We start from the raw sequence: 19930 nt of genomic DNA, 5'->3' as shown, positions 1-19930 counted from the left end.
TTTTTGTCATTTCGATGTGGATTTAGATTTTCCCTTTTTTGTTCACCTAACGTATCGTTCTTCCTCGCCGGTTTGTTCATATTGCCTGAGTTTGTTCACGTTCCTTGACAGTCAAATTCGGTAAAGCAGAATCGTTTTAATTTATAAGTGACATATTACAGCTTTCCAAAATAATACCATATCATACAATATTATTTGATTAGCAGAAACAGTCACTTTCTACGAGGAACATCACACTAAATTTAGGTCCCAATAACATTAATTAAAACAACACCGGTCATCTTCTTCAATTACTACAAGTTTACACCGCTGAATTTGTGATTATTAAACTTTAGCACCGCATACCAAAATAAAAATTAAAAAATTATAGGCGTGTATGTATGTATATGCACACACTTTTTATTATATAATCAACAAAAATCCACAAAAGTAGTTTTGATATTCCCTATTTTTATTGGGTATGTAAAATAATGGCAGATTATATATCATTAATTAAATCCCACTTTGGTTGATATGCTCAATTTTGTTTTGTCTGGATCCAAATTTGTTAACTTAATTTTACTATTTTATGTTATATCTCAAAAGTGTACTATATTTTTCACTTTCTTCCCTAATTCAGCTCACCTTTTTGTCACACTTCATTACATTTTTAAAATAATTTTAGACTAATGAGAGAACATGGATATGTTTAAAAAATAGTGAAAGCAAAGAGACGAAAAATATGTGAAGAGTTAGTGGGGATGGCCACAGTGTCGAGGCAGAGGATAACATCTGCCAAGGGAATCCAATGAAGCGACTCGTGCGGCTTTTCTCATCATTTTCTTTTCTCTCTATTTTTTCTTCCATAATTTCTCACCAAAAAGTTAAAATCACATCTTTATTTTTTTCTTTGTTCGACAAAAAAGATAAATCATTCGTGACTAAATTACATTATACATAGGGCATGAGTACATTCAGTGACACTCGTCTTTAACGGTTTCAAGTGGTTTTAACGAGTAGTTTCAAAATAAATTCGGAGCAATACAAGGACTTCACGTTAGTGATTAAACCCCATTAACCCCTAATAATTTTTTACTACTTTTGGATGCTCCTCTGCATTTATATCTTTATTTCGTAGGTTTTCACTTTAATGCTTTGTTATCAAATTTATGACCTGTTTTCTAATTTTTCTAACTTCATGTTTTAGTTAGTTTTATTTTTTGAGAATATATTTTTGTTCTGCCAGCTTGTACCTTTGGTAAAATATTCTTATTCTGTTGGCTTTTGTCTCCAACATTTTGCTGAATTCAACAACTTTTTCTCTAGAAAATTTTGGATTTTCGCTTTGTGAGACATCAAGTTTATAATTTCAATCAAAACTACTACATGACTAAAATAACACATGAAAGACTTTAATAAAACTCCAATAAGCTTATATAACCAATATTTGTAATATCTAATTGATTTATTAAAAAGGGAGAAGAAGAAAAGTTCTGACAAAGGGAACAAATATGTTTATTCAACATGATGATTGCGATTTTAATTGATATCCCGTAAAATAGTAGAATGATTTTGCAATTATATAAAATTTGAATCATTAAACAAAAAATCGAATCAATCACATACTATCTGTTTATAAAAATGTATTTGTTTTAAAATAATTAGCCAATTTCATGATTAAAAATTACTGTTCAAATGTTTTATTTGTAAGAAATATATTAATTTGCATTTCTCCAGTATTAGTCCATTACCAATCAGGCAGCTAGAGTAGAAAAAAAAAGTCTCTGTAAAGTTAAGATGATGGGCGTTACAATATAGGATATGGGCCTTGTAATATAGGGCTTATAAGCCCATTCGGAGCACTGACTCCATATTCGAACTATATATATTTCATTAAATTAGTTGAAATTTTTGTGTGTTGCCGCCGTTCACGTGGGCAGCACGTGGCAACCAAGATTCAAAACGGAACAAAACTTATACATCCTACGACGATCAAAACAAAACAAAATAGATTTAATTATTTCAATTCAATTCCATAAAATTGTTTTTTTTTTCTTTTTCTTCCTCTTCCTCTGACTGAGACTTTATCAGATCGTTCGTCTTCCAAGCGGAAGCGTCTTATTCAACCACCGTAGACGCCTCCGAGACGGTCTCATCGTTCTTTGATTTAAAGGTATGTTGAAATGGTCGATTCTCATCAATTCGTTGTTGATTCATGATTGCATGAGCTGGTTTTACCTTTGTTCTAGGGTTTTGTTCTGTCTCTTCTTATTCCCTCTTTCAATCTTCCAAAGCTGCGAAATTTTTCTCCGATTACGTGAATTCCATCTTCAAGCGTTTCTGGGTTTTGCTTTCTACTTGTTACCGAGCTTCTGAGAGCTGCGATTGCTAAATCGTATTTGATTTTTGCTGTTCTGTGTGGATATTTTTTTTTGCCTTGACCGATACAATTCGATTAGGTAGCTGAAATTCATCACTAACAATCAGATTTCGAACAGGAAATTGAAGACATGCATTCAAAATCTGACACTGGGAACGAAGTTGTGTCAGATGTGCATCATACATCATCGTCGTCGATAAATAGTTTAAACCATTGGCAGCGTGCTGCTGCTGCCTGCAACGCAAATTCTTATGTGGAAGCTGGAGTAAATTCTTCCAAGTCTATAGCATTGGAAAACCAAAGTAACCGAGAATCAAACGGGTCGAAATCACCACCTAATAGAGATGATAATAGTAACAAGGAATCACAAGTCACAACGTCTCCCCAATCAGGTGCATTGATTTGTTCTTCTCAGTGCTTATGCTTTGTGAATTTGCTTACAGTCGTTATTTAACATTTTTGACCCCAAGTGTTTGTTACTGTATTTCGATTTGCAGCTAGTGAAAAAAATCAAGAGCTCCTGCATCCTGGCATCACAGGACCTCCTCACCCTCAACTTGTTGGCCACACAGTTGTAATTTCCCAATATATCTTTGATTTTGCTGATACATGTTTTGTTTTTGAGCTACGGTTGCTTACTATTTCGGTTTTGGTTATGAGTTATGCAGGGGTGGGCATCTTCAAATCCATACCAGGATCCATATTGTGCTGGAATGATGGGAGCCTATGGACATCATCCCTTGGTATATGATTTCATTACCAAACTATTTATAATGCTTTCCTTAAGCCCCAACTATTTTTCTCTGTTAAGACTATTTGATTTGATCATGTGACACGATTGGATGGCATGTCCTGCCATGATTCGTGGCTGTTATTGGGTTGTGAGACATGAGATTTCAGGTTCAAATATTCTACTACTCGTAGGTGCTTTGAACTCTAGCATGTTTAAAATTGCCTTGACTATGTTCGTCGTTTGAGGATTTACAAGTATTCTTGATATATAAATAAACTCTGATTTAAATTGGTCGTTTATTGGAAAGAACAAGAAATATGAATTTAATTAGGTGACTTTCTGATAGCTAGCACTTTCCTTATCAGGCTTATGTTCCATATGGTGGGATGCCTCATTCAAGAATGCCACTGCCTCCTGAGATGGCACAAGAACCAGTTTACGTGAATGCTAAACAGTACCAGGCGATTCTGAGACGAAGGCAGGCACGCGCCAAGGCAGAGCTAGAGAAGAAGCTAATCAAATCCAGAAAGGTGAACTGCATATACCATGAATATATAGTTAGTTTCTTGAGAGCTTCGATCTACTTGTGATCCCAACACGCTGCTCAATGCATCATTATTTTTTTCGTTTCTTTTTCTGCGTGCTACACAGCCTTATCTCCATGAATCTCGGCATCAACATGCTATGAGGAGGCCTAGGGGTACTGGAGGACGGTTTGCAAAGAAAACGAACACCGAAGCTTCACAGCAAAAAGCTGGCGAAAAGAGCAATGCTCATCTTACTCAGTCCCCGACGACATCTAATTCTGATCAACCTGAAGCTTGGAATGATGAGTACAATACACATCAGTCCGATGAGATGCAGAGCTCAGCTTATAAGAGAAGAGAAGAAGCAGACTGTTCAGGGCAGCAATGGAACAGCATTTCGTCAAACCATCCTTCTCAAGCTCGTCTAGCCATCAAGTGACCTCACAAGGCGGCAATTCATTCTTGGCTTTCTCTTTGTTGGTTGGCTTATTTGGTAGCAGCCATTGAAGAGTTTTCTTTCTTGTTTTGTACAAATACTTGTGTGCTTTTTTTTTTGTTTTCAGTTTGGATACGTTAAATATTGCTGCTTTTGTTTGTCAAGTAACTTAAGTAAACATTTCTTAGCGAGTGATAGATCTTTTGCCCGAGACTTGAAGTTATGAATCCAAAACTGTGATTGATAACTAAACTCCAAAAGTGTGACAAAATGAAAAGAGTAATGGAATACCACCAAATCTTTCAAGACTTTTCTTATAAGAACTCACCTCGTCTTGGTCACATAAGGCTGACTTATTGTTACAATGAACTTTTCTATATATATAGTTTTTTTATGTTTTTATATCAGAGTTGGTCCAGCCTTCAGCTTCTTCCTCGCCTTGAGTTTCATCTAGGTCGGCCTCTTCAGCATGGTCGGGACCTGCTGCATCTGATGAGTTGTTAGCCGCCTCTGTGACGTTCACAGGTGGCTGATTCTCCATCAAACCAGAGAGTGCTAGCTTTGGTGACCACTCAAGGACATCATCGATGATGTTGGACATCCTTCTTTGGTACCTGTATGAACCAAAAAAAACTCATCCAAAGTCAACCTCTACTGCAAATAAATCAGGAGCCAAGAACCCGTAAAGGTTCAGTCAAGGAGAGTACTCATAGCAATTATAGACAGAACTATCTCCCCTTGACGTGTGGCATGAATTGATGTGACCTTTGTTTAAGTTATATACCTGGCACGAGCAGCTTCATCAGGGGCATGGTGCCTAAGCAGCATGACAACAACAACAGCCACTACTGTATAGAAAAGTCTAGATGTCCACTTGGGCGGTTCTTCCTCGTCTTTCTTTGGCCAGAAACGGAACAGTTCCTTCAATGTGGCTTCCTCTGCAAGAATGTTGGGGAAGAACCACACACGCTTTCCCAAGAGAATCCACATCGAACCGAAAGCAACTGCTCTCACTGCAACATTCATGGTAATCAAGAAAGCCAAATTTCAGTGTAAGCCAAGTGAAAACAACATATCACCAATCTACAGCCAATAAATGATTGCCTAGCAGTGCGTAGTGGTAATTTGCTGTTCTATCAATTCTCAGTGGTAATAAAAAAAACTAAGAGCCAATCATGGAGTCTTCTGAGTGAAAAGACACTCTCGAGAAAGCGACTTTTTAAGGTGCAAGAAAAACAAGACCAAACAGACTATATATGTCGAGCTTACCGAAAAGCAAGGAGAGAATCATCAGAAGAATGCCCGCACATGAGTAGAGAACAATCAGTTTGCAACGGTGTGGGTACACAGGAAACAAACAAATTGCGAGAGTCAATACAGGCCAGAAGAAGGACAAAAGTGTTTGCCAGAGTGGATGCCGTTTTTCAAACGTCCATGCAAAAAAGGCATCAGTTTCAGAGAAAGCTTGATCATCCTGCGTAACAAAAGAGAAAAAAGAAATCAAAAGGCTGAAATACTTGCGCTATTTAATGCAAATCTCACTCAAAAGAAAATGGAAAACAGGCACAAACAAGAACGAAAGGACTTGATGATGAGAAGTTTTAATAAATGGATGATATCTCTAGAAATGAGATGAGACAACATGTTCAATAGACATTTTCTCTTGAAGCTTAACAGATTTGGCATTTAAACCAACTCAAAATCAACTTACACGGAAAATCTCCAGATGAGCTGGCCAGGTAGACAGCTTTTTCTTGCCGGGACGAAGAGTTTTTGTAACACGATCACAGCGGACCAAAAGGTTCTTTCCCAACAGCACATTTGCAATATCTTCTGTGTCGAGGTCTTTATCTTCTTCCAGAATCTCTTTACACTCGGGGTGATTCTTTATGAAGCTCACGAAATCTTTTCCTCTGAAGTATTCAACTCGTGCTTGCTCCATAACAGCCCATCTTGATTCCAATCCCTTGTGGTCTCTAACTTTCTCAGCAAACAACTGAAACAAATCCTTCTTCTGCTTCTAAGAAAACCAAAGAAAAGGTAGAAAATATATACAATCAGAATAAGCATTTACACAAAGCAATTAAGTAAATGCAAACAACAAAAGGATCATTTCTCACTACTCCAAAAAATCACCATCAAAGTAAACCAATTAACATTCTAGAGATTATGATTATTATTTACAGCAACTCACAGAACCAATAAATAGTAAAATGTTTCAAAAAAAATCCAAAACAAAACAGTGTTGACATTCAGGAAACGAACGAACACATATCATCGCACACATATACAATTTGGAAAACAATAATTACGAAAAAATCATATAATCATAGGTTTTTCGCTCCATCAGAGAACGAAACAGATCAAACAAAAGAGAAACGTAACCTAAGAACAAATTTTTATTTGACAGAGATTAGAAAATAAAATGGTAGAAATAAGAGCAAACCCTAGGTGGTGCATCAGAACCGGAATCTCTGACGGAGGTAGATGCAGATCCCGATGATCTTTTAACCCTCTTCTTCTCTGCTCCGACCGGCTTCTTCATCTCCCTCTCTTCTTTCGAGACGTAGAGTTTTTTTTTCCGACTTTTTCTTACAGATCTAACGTTTTTTTTTGTTATAACAGAAAGAAACAAAAATCCTGGTTTTCGTAAAACCCATCAAAACCGGTTAAATTATACACGGATTAGCACAGTTCCATCTCCGTGTAAACTAGTTCGATTTATTACCAAATATGCTATAAATTATGTAGACTAATAAACTTTGAAATTCTATGAAAACCTATATATAATAATCTCATTTTTTTTTCACAAGATAAGATTGATTTTTGAGTTTGACTAACATTTATAGTCTTCTGCCTTGTAAATAAATACCAAAATTAATGTACTAGTAGAAACATGAGTTAAAAACAAGAATAATTATAACAAATGACCAATTTTAGACTAGTATTTTCAAGAATGACCATAGTCTAATTTCCATTCCCATTTCTAATTCACTCTAAAAACAAAACGATTTTGCTCCAAAAAAAAAGCAAACGATTTTGCATTTTCATTAAAAAATCGGATTTTTCGGACGACAAAAAAAAAAGAAGTAAAAATCGGATTTTTCGTTTTCACAAAGAAGAGTAGAGAGGAAACAAAGCCGAGGAGTTCAAATGGAAGCTCTTATTGCTTCCGCTTCCTTCTTCCTCCCTTCCTCCAAGTCTTCATCGGACATTATCAGTAACCGATTCTTCCCTTCTTCTTCTTCTTCTTCTTCTTCTTCTTCTTCTTCTTCTTCTCTCAACATCAATTTCGGAACTTTTCGAAAGAGCCATATCTCTTCGTTATCACACCTCGTCTTCTCCTCTTCTGCAATTTCCGCACCGCTTTCTTCTACTGCTCTTTCCCGAAACACCTATTGGATGGTGATATTGGATAAACCTCCGCAAGGGGTTTCTTCTAAATCCGATATCGTAGATTATTATGTTCGGATTCTCGCCAAAGTGTTGGGCAAGTAGGTTCCTTTTTTCTTCTTCTCATTCTTAGTCTGTTTCTTGTGATTTTGTGATTCAACACTTTGCTTATATTTATGTTGTTTGCAGCGAAAAAGATGCGCAGATGAGTATATATGATGCTTCCTTTGATACCCATTTCGGGTTTTGTTGTCATATCGACGAACATACTTCACGCCAGCTCTCTCGTGAGTTTCATATGTTAGCTTTATTGCATTGATAGAATTGGAGATTCTGTTTCTATGGTGTTTTGATTGTGCTCTTTGAACTTAGGTTTACCTGGAGTAGTATCTGTTAGACCTGAAGCTGATTACAGTTCAGAGACTAAGAATTACGGCATTGGGAAGCAGACAGGTGTTTCCTTGTTTGATCATGGGACAGTGAAACACTGGATGGTCCGTGTAGATAAGCCAGGAGTTGGGATTGTTACCAAGGCTCAAATGGTTGATCATTGTGTTCAATTGCTATCCAAGGTTTTGTGGAAGTGAGTTTCTTTGTTTGGTTCTGCCTTGGGGAAGCTATTGCCTCCTTCAAGCTTTTAAAAGCACTTTTTACCCCCTTTCTTCGCAGTGAAAAGGATGCACAGATGTGTCTTTATCATATTTCTTGGCAGTCCAAATTCGGGTTTTGTTGTGATCTCGATGAAAAATGCGCTCAGGAGTTAGCTGGTTTGTGATACGGAAAATCAGACAACAATGTTTGTCCTGAATTAAACTAACAGATTAAGAGATGGTGTCTAATTGATGCAGGTGTCCCTGGTGTTCTTGCTGTTGTTCCGGATAACAATTTTGAGTCACTGAACAAAGACTATGAAGGTCTGTCTTGGATGCTGATCTTACGCATTGAAAACAATGTTGTGTATAATCTCACATTGTTGTAAATTTTTGCTCTCTTTCCTTTTTCCAAAAGGCGATAACAGTACACAAGATTCTAGAGATGATTCAGAGTCTCCTCCTGTTAAGACGAAGAAGCTGTTTATAACTGGTATGCGAACACTTGAGATTGTATAAACGCTTTTGGTTACATTGCAGAATTTGTTAATTTACAAATAAGTTATGACAGAAGATTACATTTACTTATAGAACATGTATCTTGGGTGTTCTCAAATTTCAGGACTGTCCTTCTACACATCTGAGAAGACACTTCGTGCAGCATTTGAAGGATTCGGTGAACTAGTTGAAGGTACTGAGGATTTACTATTCGATTCACAGGTTAAAAATATCATCGGGAAAAGATAGATAATCACAGCTTATAACTTCAATCTGCAGTAAAAATCATTATGGACAAGATATCCAAGAGATCAAAAGGTTACGCCTTTATAGAGTACAAGACAGAGGAAGCCGCAAGCGCTGCACTAAAAGAGATGAATGGAAAGGTAAAACTACCGTTTCGGACCTTAAAGTGTTTTTTTAATCTACTCAAAGTAAAGTTTTAACATGAATGTGATAGAGAGATAGGGAAAGAAGCTTGATACAGATGTTGTTGGTGATTTCTCTCTGCGCAGATTATCAACGGGTGGATGATAGTGGTAGATGTAGCCAAAACTAAACCGTTCAGACACAACAGAAGCCAGACGAGTTCGGAGTTCTAGGAACTAGTTGAAGGTGACAAAGCTGATGCCTTTTTTTTGTTCATCCATGGCTTTGAGATGCTTCAAACAAAGCGAGAACATTGAGGCTGGTGTCGTGTTGCAGACTACTAAATTCAAGCTTGAAGATGGAATTGTATTTTTAGTTTCTTTTGTTTTCTTCTTTGAGCTGCCAAAATTATCAGAATTGGTATATATAGATTATATTATCCATTTTCATTTTAGAGTCTTGATGAAAAGTCAATTTTCACTGTCAAATGTCAATGAATAATTGAAGACAACGCGTATATAATGATCTCTTCGAAAATTCATCACACGACCTCACAAGCTTCTCTTTTTCCGGTCCGTTCTGCGATTAGGACGAAACCCTAACTGGTATTTGTTTGTTTTTTTCTGCGTGATTTTGAAACACAAGTATAATAAGGCGGCGAGTAAAGGGCCTTGAGAGATTGCGTTTGTCAAAGTGGGTACAGCAATGAAAGGGATTGCGAGGATTGTGACTTCTCTTTCGCGAATCGTTTCTCGAGGAAGTACGGTTTCTTCTTCTTCTTCGTCTTCTTCTCTTCTGGTGTCTCGTCGCTCGCTTTTCATCTCGGCGGCTACGCAGTTTCCGACCAATTCACGTGATTCTCGGACGACGAATTCTGCTCTTACCTCTTCGAGATCTTCTTCACTTCCTCAGAAATGGGCTTTTCTCGGAGGTATTGATCTTCTTGGCTGTTTGTCTTCGTATTTTATTGTCATCACCATCACGAGAAGATTTTGTTTTCTTGTTCTCTCCGTCTCCTAGATCATTTGCTTCGATGCAAAATTTAGATTGTTTCATGCTTGAAGTTAGAGCAATCTTATCTCTGGAGTCTTTGAGCAGAAATTCGAATATCATGGCAGCTTTAAAGGTCTAGTTAGCTGTAACTCATGGATTTTTTTGTTTACAGGGCAGAGAAGGACGATGTTTATCCAAACACAATCGACCCCGAATCCTTCTTCTCTGATGTTTTATCCTGGAAAGCCAGTCATGGAGGTTGGAAGCGCCGATTTCCCTAACGTTCGTTCAGCTTTAGGTTCACCATTAGCCAAGGCCATTTACTCCATTGATGGTATTGTTATCCCTCGTGTTATCTGTCTGTTTTTCTGATTTAATCGCAAGACTCTGTCTTTCAATGTGATGTGGTTCTTTCTTTTTATTGCAGGTGTAGTTCGAGTTTTCTTTGGGGCAGATTTTGTCACTGTAACGAAGTCAGATGATGTGTCATGGGATATCCTCAAGCCTGAAGTGTTTGCAGCTGTCATGGATTTCTATTCTTCTGGGGAGCCTTTGTTTCTGGACTCGCAAGCTGCTGCTGCCAAGGATACTGCCATCAACGAGGTAAAGACCTCCTCTTGCACTATTGCTCCAACACTTACTTTCGTTTAGAGTGTCCTTGTCCAAACCTCCTGAATTGTTTAGGGTGTCTGGATTGTGTTTCTAACAATATCTTCAACATTTATTGAATTAATTGAGGGTAATACCAAGTTTGCTGTAAACGCTTTGTAGACATGAGATAGTTGAAATATGTGTCAGTTGCTTTTTAATGAGGTGATGAATATGAGTTAGGATCTTGAAGTAGTAGCTGATTGTGATAGCTTGACTGGGAGGAGAAACTGTTCCCCACAAATATGTTGCTCCATTAATTATTATTTGACGTTTTGAGATAAATCCTGTTGGGTACTAACAAGTGTTGTTGTATTTTTTTGCGATTTTAGGATGACTCTGAAACCGTAGCAATGATCAAGGAACTCCTAGAAACACGCATCAGACCAGCAGTCCAAGATGATGGTGGGGACATCGAGTATTGTGGGTTCGACCCGTAAGTTTTACGTACCTCAAGTTGTACCAATAACACGGAAATCTGTTGTTATTTTTTGGGTCTGTCAAGTAAAATCCTTTGGGTGGGTTTTTGATCAGGGAAAGTGGTATAGTGAAGCTGAGGATGCAAGGAGCTTGTAGCGGTTGTCCAAGCTCATCTGTTACTTTGAAATCGGGAATCGAGAACATGCTGATGCATTATGTAACTGAGGTAACAGAGATCAATCTAACAATTTCTTACTTCATACGGATAATTTTAGACCTATATGTCTGCTGAAGTTGTGGTCTTAGTTAAACCATTGAAGAGTCGAGACCTTGTTACTAATGGGGAAAAGATACAAAAACAGGTAAAAGGTGTTGAACAAGAGTTTGATGGTGAAGAAGAGGAGGGAACGTTGTCTGGAGAGGTGAGAGAGTAGAGTAATACATCTCCTCAATCTCCTCTCTCTGCTCTGCTATATTTAGTGTACAGAAGAATAAATCCCAGTGAGTGCACTGTTTTCTTTCACCCTTTGAATTGATTTATCAGAGTGTTTTGGGGCTTTTGAATCACACTCAAGAATCTCCAGAGAGATCTCGGGTGAATCTATATTGTAACTTTGTTTTACCTACATACACCAATAAAGTCTTTAAATTATTAGAGTTTTTGTAAGGAAGATATACAAGAGCTTGAAAATTCCGAGTTTTATTCCTGTTGTGAAAAGATAATGTGACTCAAAGTTTCTTGGCGATGAAGTGATTGCGTTTGGGTCTTGCGGATATAAGTATAACAATCAGCTAATCGGAACTCCTCATCCCAAAACCAAACTAGAACCCATGCGAATTCCAAGTCTCCGTTGAACCAATTTTCTTTTAACCGGCCGGTTTAAAATGTTAAATTGTAATCGGATTTAGGGTTCGGAATGATGATGCCACAGCCAGCATATAAAAAGAAAGTATTGGGGGATGAGGTGAAACTGTTTATTCGCTTTCTTCAAGATGATATACCAAACTAAATCTCTACGAAAAGCTGTCGAAGATGAACTAAACTATCAAGTCTGGTCGGAGATGATGAGAACAACGCTAACGGAGAAAGGACTTTGGGATGTAGTTCAAAACGGAATCCCGCCGGATCCGTCGAAGAATCCGGAGTTAGTAGTAGCGGCGACTCTCCAAGAAGAGATTTGTAGGTGGAGAGATGTTGTGAGAAAAGACATGGAAGCGCTCAATATACTGCAGTCTTCTCTCACAGATTCGGTGTTCAAGAAGACTCTCTGGGCAACTTCGGCCAGGGATCTTTGGGAGATGCTAGAACCAGAGGCTGCACAAGAGCATGTATCGCATGAGTTATATTATCGTCATTTGGCATATGATGCGGATATGTGGATGATACACACCGACACGACAACCTCGAACCATATGACTCCATACGAGAGTTTTTTCACCACTTTAGACAGAACGCGGAGAGCTAGGGTTACATTACTGGACGGAAGTGCTGTAATGGCACAAGGAACAGGAGATGTCAAGGTCATGACCGAGAAAGGGAAGAAGATGACGATCAAGGATGTGCTTTTCGTTCCAGGGATTAGGGCAAACGCGTTAAGTGTTGGTCAGTTGGAGATGGACGGCTATGATGTTGAGATGGGAAAACTCTTCGAATAATAGAACTCTCGCTAGTTGTTAGTTGTTGAGTTTTTACACTCACCTTTTAATCTTCAACATTATTGAGTTGATTGAGGGTACAAGTTTGGTGTAAACATATATATGTAGACATGAGATGGTTTAGAATATATGCCAGTTGCTTTTAATGAGGTGAAAGACATGGCTACATGAGTTAAGGATCTTCAAGTAGTAGCTGAGCGTGATAGAGATGAGAGAGTAGAGTCAGACATCTCCTCAAGCTCCTCTGCTCTGTTTTGATTTTTTAGTGTACAGAAGTATAAATCCCACCGTGTGCACTGTTTCCTTCCACCCTTTGAATTGATTTTTCGAGTTTTTGTTGCTTTTGACTCACACTCAAGAGTCTCCAGAGATATATCGATCGGGTTAATATCTGTTTTGTAACTTTGATTTACCTACATAAACCAATAAATTGTTTGAATTTCTAAAGAAGATATACAAGAGCTTGAATATATCGAGTATTATTCCTGTTTTTCCATGAAAACATAATATGTGACTCAAGCTTTTGTTAACATTTAGCTTCTTGGCTAAAGAAGGGCGAGTTTGCGTTTGGGGTATATCAATCACCTAACCGGATTTCCTTTAGAAGATTGTTGACCCAATCCACTCTGGTTAGCTATATACCGAATTGACTCAAAGAGAACAAAAAAAATCGATTGAGAAGCTGAACCAGAAGTTAATGCTCAGAAGTGTAACAAAGGCCTTTAAGAGCATCCACAATGGTGAACTCTTCTTGAGGTTCATCAACCATTTTTTAATAATTTTTTTTTGAATTGAACTCCACTTAGAATCCCATCCTCTTTTTTCTCTCCAATGGTGATCCCCTCTTGGGGTTTATAAAATTAAAATATTAATATGTTTTTGTACATTTTTAGAGAAAAATTATAAATTGCTAATATTTTTGAACACAAATTTTTATGTAAACCAATATTAAATTGCATTAAATGAATATTAAAAAATAACAACATTACTTTTAAAATAAAAACATACAATTATCAGTTATAATTTTCAAAACCGCCAAATTTTTGCCAAATGTGCTCAAGTAAATCAGCTTGTAGTCGGTTGTGTACTTTAGGATCCCGAAATTTTTTCCGATTACCGATCAAATTGTTGATATTTGTAGGCATATCTGTAGAATATGTCATATCCACTTCTGAACTTCTGCTTCCTTCTACTTGCTGGAATGCTGATAGATCAAATTGCGTGCATGCTAGTCGTTCGTTTTCCACAATCATATTGTGTAGTATAATACATGCCCTCATGATTTTTCCTATCTTCACCTTATCCCAAAAAAGAGCCGGGTTTTTAACAATTGCAAAGCGAGCTTGCAAGACTCCAAAAGCACGCTCGACATCTTTTCTGACAGACTCTTGTTTTGTTGCAAATAATGATGCTTTTTCACCTTGTGGGGATGGAATGGATTGGATAAACGTTGCCCACTTTGGATAAATACCATCGGTGAGGTAATATGCCAAATAGTATTGATGTCCGTTGACCCAGAAGTTAACTTTGGGAGCGCGACATTGTAATATGTCATCAAACACAGGTGATCTATCAAGAACATTTATATCGTTTAATGTACTTGGAGGTCCGAAAAAGGCATGCCATATCCAAAGATCATGCGATGCTACTGCCTCTAACACGATTGTCGGCTTTTCTGAACCACGTGTGTATTGCCCTTTCCAGGCCGTTGGGCAATTCTTCCACTCCCAATGCATACAGTCTATGCTTCCTATCATCCCGGGAAATCCGCGTGATTCTCCGATATCAAGAAGGCGTTGTAGATCTTCTGGGGTGGGTCTTCTTAGGTATTCATCAGCAAATAAGTTTATAATTCCGTCAACAAAATTTTCCAAGCAAGAAAGAGCAGTACTCTCACCGAGTCGGAGATATTCGTCAACCGCATCAGAAGCACATCCGTATGCCATAATGCGAATGGCAGCGGTACATTTTTGAAGTGCAAAAAGACCGAACCTTCCAATAGCATCTTTTTTTTGTTTAAAAAACGACACTTCTTGGGAGAGCCTTTCGACGATATACATGAACAAAGGTTTGTTCATTCTGAATCGGCGTCGAAAAATATGCGGAGGGTACACTGCATCATCAGCAAAATAGTCATTCCATAAATTCTGATGACCTATTTCGCGATGTCGTTCAATATAGGCTCGCTTTTTCTTCTTCTTTGTAGCCGCTTGGGAGTCCGCAATGAGAGCGTCAATGTGGTCATCAAAGAGATTATCTACATGCTGATCAAAAAGATCATCAACAATTTGATCTAGAGAATCGTCATCTGGATATGGGTTTGAAGAAGAAGCCATTATCTTGAAGAATAGTGGGATTGAAATATGAGAATGAAATATGAGAAAGGAAGAGATGGAAGTAGAGAGGAGTTTGCTGAAAACGATATTAAACTGGAACGAGAGGAGTTTTCTTGCAGAGATGGAAGTACAAAGTATGAGAGTAAAAGTTAAGGCATATATATACAAGTACTGAACAAACCCGTGACATCTTTATAAAGCATACAAAGCAAGAGGAACCATACAAAGCATACAAAGCAAGAGGAACCATACAAAGCATACAAAAACAAGAGGAACCATACATCATATAAAATAACCCGTGACCATTCACCAGAAAAATACAAATCAAGGAAAGTACAAAAACAAAGTAGTGGTCAGTCCTCTCTTTTACGTCTACAGCTCTCTTTTACCCGTGACCATTCACCTCTCTTTTACGTCTAAAGCTGGTAGTGCACCAAAATAAAGGAACCTGAAAGGCAAAGACATAATAAAGTGATATCAATGACTAAAACAACTTAACCTTTTCATTAAACAATATAACATTAGACAACATAACCTTTTCATTAAACAACTTAACCTTTTCCCTAAACAATATAACATTAGAGGATGATTCAAAAACAACCATTAAACAAAGCAACATTCTAAACCATTACACAGTTAAGTTTGGATCATCAGAACCTTGGCTACTAAACCGAGGGATTTCTGATGATCCAAGGTCAATTGTTTCAGGAAAAGTGTAAGATTTGTCTTGTTGTGAGGTTAGGAGGTTTACAAATGAAGTAGGTGAATCCATATGGTTGGCTTGGGGTTTAGAGAATTGAAAGACGAAGAAAGTTTGGAGAAGTGCTTACTGAATCGAATGAATAATAAGGTTTGGAGAAGTGGTTACTGAATCGAAAGAGGAAGAAAGGAAAAAAAGTTTTTGAGAATTGGTTAGTGAATCGTTCTAAAGAGTAGTGTTGTTTTAAGAGTAAAAGACATGTGTTTAGAATGATTTGTTTTTTCAGTAGCAAAGCAAACAAGTTTATAGTTGGTTTAAGTTTGTTATTCAATATTTTTAAAAGTTTTAAAAAGTTTTTATGAGTTAAAGAAGTTAAAGCAATCACCATAACTATTCACCAAACAAAATGTACTATTGTGTTTACTCGTTAACTACTTTGCCAACTGTATTACTTCATATTAAAAGCTGTTTATAAGGCATCACCAGACATTTACCAACTAAAGTAAACCAACACTCATCACTAAGCCATTCACGCAGAGTTCTTAAAAGTAAAACTAACTATAAGCTAACTATAGAAGAGTTTCAATCACACATTAAACCCTAACTCGATCATAAAACTATGTATGCGAATGAAGAAATGAGCAAACAAACGAGTACATACTCCATGAACAGAATAGACGAGTAGAAGAGATGAGTAAACAAAACCAATTAAACTACATCAAACCCAGAAAACTAAAGAGAACAATTAACAATTCCCGAAAACAAAAAAATATCCAATCGATTCGAAGTATGATATGCAGTAATGAAATTATACAGATGAATGCTTCACCACATATGAATCGAAAAATGCTAAAGACAATCATATTCATACGATGAATCAAAGCAGAGCCCCAAACTAAACTCATTCAAATCGATTGTATCTTTTTTATACATAAGACAAATGATATACAAAACCCGAATCGAAATATGCTACAGAAATCTTCTAACAATAACTCACACACACACTAAACTCATTCAATTAAACCTACTTTGATTCCTACAAATTTTCCCCAACTTAGCAAACCCTAATTTCAACCACGTAGATCCAAATTCTATAACAAATAAATAAAGCAGAGAGATTACCTTCAAAGACGTGAATCGATAAACCGAAATTGATCTCGCCGGTGTCGAAAGCGCAGGTCTCGCCGATTCTAGGTTGAATCTGTGGAAATCGCCGGTGGTGAAGAGAACACGAAGGAGAGAAAATGAGAGATGGTGGTCGAAAATGAGAGAAATTGTTTCCTGACATTTTTTTTACCCAGGCGAATAAGAATACGACACCTGTCCATGAACCTCTCAAAAATGAAGCTCATAAAATCTATCCTGAAAGGGCAGTTCATCACAATAGTGGGTTCACCTATTTTTTTAAATCATTAATGGGTTATGAATCCAGTTGATGAACCCCTTTAAACCCTGTATTAGACCTGCTATAAAGTTTAGGGTTTAGGGTTTAAATAGAAAGGTGTTGGGATGAGGGAAACAAATCAACAATTGCTCGATTTCTCCAAGAGAATTTTACAAGAGAGGACAAGTCGAGAAAAACCTTGAAACAGTTTGCGGCTATGGCGACGGTGAATACACCACCGACTCTACAAGACGTTGTTTCCGGTGACCTTAACTATGACATCTGGGCTCCAATCGTTAAAGCAACACTAGTGGAGAGAGGGCTTTGGGACGTCGTCGAGAACGGAATCCCGCCGGATCCGTCGTCTACTTTTCAAGCCGGAGATCTTTCCGAATGGAGAGATTCCGTGATGAAAGACACGAAAGCGCGTCAGATACTGCAAATTTCTCTCCCGGATTCGGTTTTCAGGAAGACACTCGAGGCCCCCGCTTCGGCCAAAGATCTCTGGGATTTGCTAAAAGAAAGCAACGAACAAGCCAAGCTAGAACCGGAACTCGAACGACTTAGAATGGAGAAAAGAGAAAGTGTCTCGTCTTCCTACGTAGATAGACTTGTGGAGATGGCTGTTGATGATCCCTGTTTTGCAGGTGGAGAATCCGAATCTCAGTTAACCGCCACGCTACTTTTGCTGTCAGATTCATATGACGGCTCAGTCTCGATGATGGAGAACCTCATGGGTCTGCAGAATCCGACTTTCAACAGTCTACGTGAGCTTCTTGATATGTTTGAATCAGCACCAGTGGAGACCTTTTATGAAACTTTGAAGGTTGCTGGATCTTTATCCAATTATAGAGCGATCACAAAACTGTTAACCTCGCTGTCAGATTCATACGATGGAACAGCTCCGGTGATGGAGAATCTGAGTTTTAACCGTGTTCGTAAGTGCCTTGGTGCATTTGAATCGGCACCAGTGGAGGCCGTCTGTAGATCGCTGAAAATGTTGGAGGTTGGATCATCATCATCACCATCGGAATCGAAACAAGATTGTTCTCCGGTTACTAGGGAAGATGATTCAACGAAATCGAGGCGTAAAAGAGGGGAATGCTTTCAGTGTGGAGGAAGAGGGCATATTGCTAGAGACTGCAACAAAACCAGAAAGGATCAGCAAAGACAAGCTGAGAAACAAAACCAAAGCAGGGATGAAGTTTTACCTGAATATCAAATGTTTGCATTCGATATTGGTCATAAGACGTATGATAAGGATATGTGGATGGTATACTCCACAACCTCGAATCACATGAGTCCATATGAGAAGTATTTCACGACTTTAGACAGAACACACAAGGCTCGAATCAAGTTCATCACCGGAGATACTATCATGTCCGAAGGAATCGGGGATGTGGTGATCATGACTGGTAAAGGGAAGAAGACGACGATCAAGAATGTGCTTTATGTTCCTGTGATCGACAGAAACGTTTTGAGTGTTGGCCAGTTGACACAACAAGGCTATGGAGTTGTAATGAGCGTAGGAAAATGCACCATAAAGGATCAGAATGGGAGATTGTTCGGTCATGGCATTTGGGAAGAGAGAGGCTATTTTCTGCGGTTACAGGTGCTTGAAGCTAATCTCACCTCTTAGCTGCTTAAAAATCTTGGTTGTGGACTCAACTCGTAAGGTTTATGTAAGGGATTTCACCCCTAATTACACTAGTAAGGCTGGTTAATTGCTAAGCTTTTGTCTTTTTTTTTTTTGGGTAGTAAACTAAGTTTCTAGGTGGGTTAATCATCATTTAGACTTCAACCGATGTAATAGGAATGACCAAGAACAAGTTTCAACCCAATACAATCTGTTTGTTTGAGGTTCCAGGTCCAGAAGCTTCTCATTGTTTTGCCGTGGTTAGCTCTAATCACAAGTTAACCATTCTTGTTGACCATTAGTAGAGAGAAGCTTGCGTGTAGTGTAGTGTACGGTCAACCACTTTAAACCGAAGCAATCCGTCTAAATTGAACCAGACTTAAACCAAATTCATTTCCATCCATAACCCATCCCCGTTATATCCGTCCCTGAACCGATTCGAAAATTTCCGGTTTAATCGTATTAATTAATTAATTTCATCACACATCTGGAATTTGAACCGAGTAATTGACCCAGTTCTCACCGAGTTTGAATTTGAAACGTCCCAATTCATTTGGCGGTTTCAAAATGTAATTTAGGGTTTTACGGTGTCACTATATAAAGAAAATGTTGGGAAGATCAAGGGAGGAGTCTAATCACTTTCTCCAAGAGAATACTGTATACAGAGAAACAAATAACGTAGAAAAGAAACGGCTATGGCGGCAGCGAATAAATCCGACGAACTCGACTATGAAACGTGGGCTTCGGTCGCGAAAACTACACTAATGGTGAAAGGACTTTGGGATGTTGTCGAAAACGGAGTCCCGCCGGATCCGTCGAAGATTCCAGAGTTTGCGACGACGATTCAAGCCGAAGATCTTTCAAAATGGAGAGATCTTGTGAGAAAAGACATGGAAGCGCTCCAGGTTTTGCAATCTTCTCTCACAGATTATGCTTTCAGGAAGACCCTCTCTGCATCTTCTGCCAAAGAAGTTTGGGATTTGCTTCGAAAAGGTAACGAAGAAACGGAACTAAGTAGATTAGAGAAGCAATTCGAAGAGATTAGTATGGAGGAAGGAGAAACGCTCGGTTTCTACATAGATAGAGTTAGGGGAATCGTTGAACAGTTGCGTCGTTTGAATTGTGTGAAATCTGAGTGTGAGGTTACCATGAAGGTGTTGAAATCGGTTTCAAGGCCGTATAATATTGTAGCTCCGATTTTGGAAGAACACATGGATCCCAAGAGTATGACTAGCTATATCGTGGCCCACCC

General features: G+C 38.1%; 5 protein-coding genes across 6 annotated transcripts; 4 read left to right on the top strand and 1 right to left on the bottom strand.

Moving 5' to 3' along the window:
• Window positions 1-1983: 1983 nt before the first annotated feature.
• LOC18024151 (nuclear transcription factor Y subunit A-9) lies at window positions 1984-4235 on the top strand. The gene is made up of 6 exons (XM_006406270.2): window positions 1984-2152; window positions 2478-2751; window positions 2857-2933; window positions 3028-3102; window positions 3458-3622; window positions 3744-4235. Exons 2-6 carry the CDS (start codon window positions 2490-2492, stop codon window positions 4056-4058), a joined length of 894 nt encoding a protein of 297 aa, XP_006406333.1. The 5' UTR covers window positions 1984-2152; window positions 2478-2489; the 3' UTR covers window positions 4059-4235.
• An 85-nt stretch (window positions 4236-4320) lies between these two features.
• Window positions 4321-6661, bottom strand: LOC18024150. Of its 2 annotated transcripts, none has more exons than XM_006406269.2 (5): window positions 6502-6661; window positions 5767-6075; window positions 5325-5529; window positions 4840-5068; window positions 4321-4669 (listed from the first exon to the last, which is right to left on the bottom strand). In XM_006406269.2, exons 1-5 carry the CDS (start codon window positions 6598-6600, stop codon window positions 4447-4449), a joined length of 1065 nt encoding a protein of 354 aa, XP_006406332.1. In that variant the 5' UTR covers window positions 6601-6661; the 3' UTR covers window positions 4321-4446. The 2 variants fall into 2 exon arrangements, with proteins under 2 accessions (XP_006406332.1, XP_024015232.1); XM_024159464.1 differs by having other exon boundaries at window positions 5767-6069; window positions 6502-6643.
• A 501-nt stretch (window positions 6662-7162) lies between these two features.
• On the top strand, window positions 7163-9427 carry LOC18024149 (organelle RRM domain-containing protein 1, chloroplastic). Its single transcript, XM_006406268.2, has 9 exons — window positions 7163-7549; window positions 7638-7735; window positions 7821-8031; window positions 8118-8215; window positions 8297-8362; window positions 8457-8531; window positions 8661-8729; window positions 8816-8922; window positions 9052-9427. The coding sequence occupies exons 1-9, from the start codon at window positions 7209-7211 to the stop codon at window positions 9136-9138; spliced, it is 1152 nt and encodes a 383-aa protein (XP_006406331.1). The 5' UTR covers window positions 7163-7208; the 3' UTR covers window positions 9139-9427.
• Window positions 9367-11637, top strand: LOC18024148 (nifU-like protein 4, mitochondrial). Its single transcript, XM_006406267.2, has 6 exons — window positions 9367-9836; window positions 10071-10232; window positions 10326-10501; window positions 10879-10982; window positions 11081-11192; window positions 11329-11637. The coding sequence occupies exons 1-6, from the start codon at window positions 9611-9613 to the stop codon at window positions 11398-11400; spliced, it is 852 nt and encodes a 283-aa protein (XP_006406330.1). The 5' UTR covers window positions 9367-9610; the 3' UTR covers window positions 11401-11637.
• A 5622-nt stretch (window positions 11638-17259) lies between these two features.
• Window positions 17260-18681, top strand: LOC112088877. The gene has a single exon (XM_024159229.1). It carries the CDS (start codon window positions 17260-17262, stop codon window positions 18679-18681), a length of 1422 nt encoding a protein of 473 aa, XP_024014997.1.
• The last annotated feature ends 1249 nt before the right edge of the window (window positions 18682-19930 follow it).

The sequence above is a fragment of the Eutrema salsugineum genome, unplaced genomic scaffold (genome assembly GCF_000478725.1).
Source record: "Eutrema salsugineum unplaced genomic scaffold, Eutsalg1_0 scaffold_13, whole genome shotgun sequence".
Classification (NCBI taxonomy): domain Eukaryota; kingdom Viridiplantae; phylum Streptophyta; class Magnoliopsida; order Brassicales; family Brassicaceae; genus Eutrema; species Eutrema salsugineum.
This window is presented reverse-complemented; position numbering and strand designations above follow the sequence as displayed.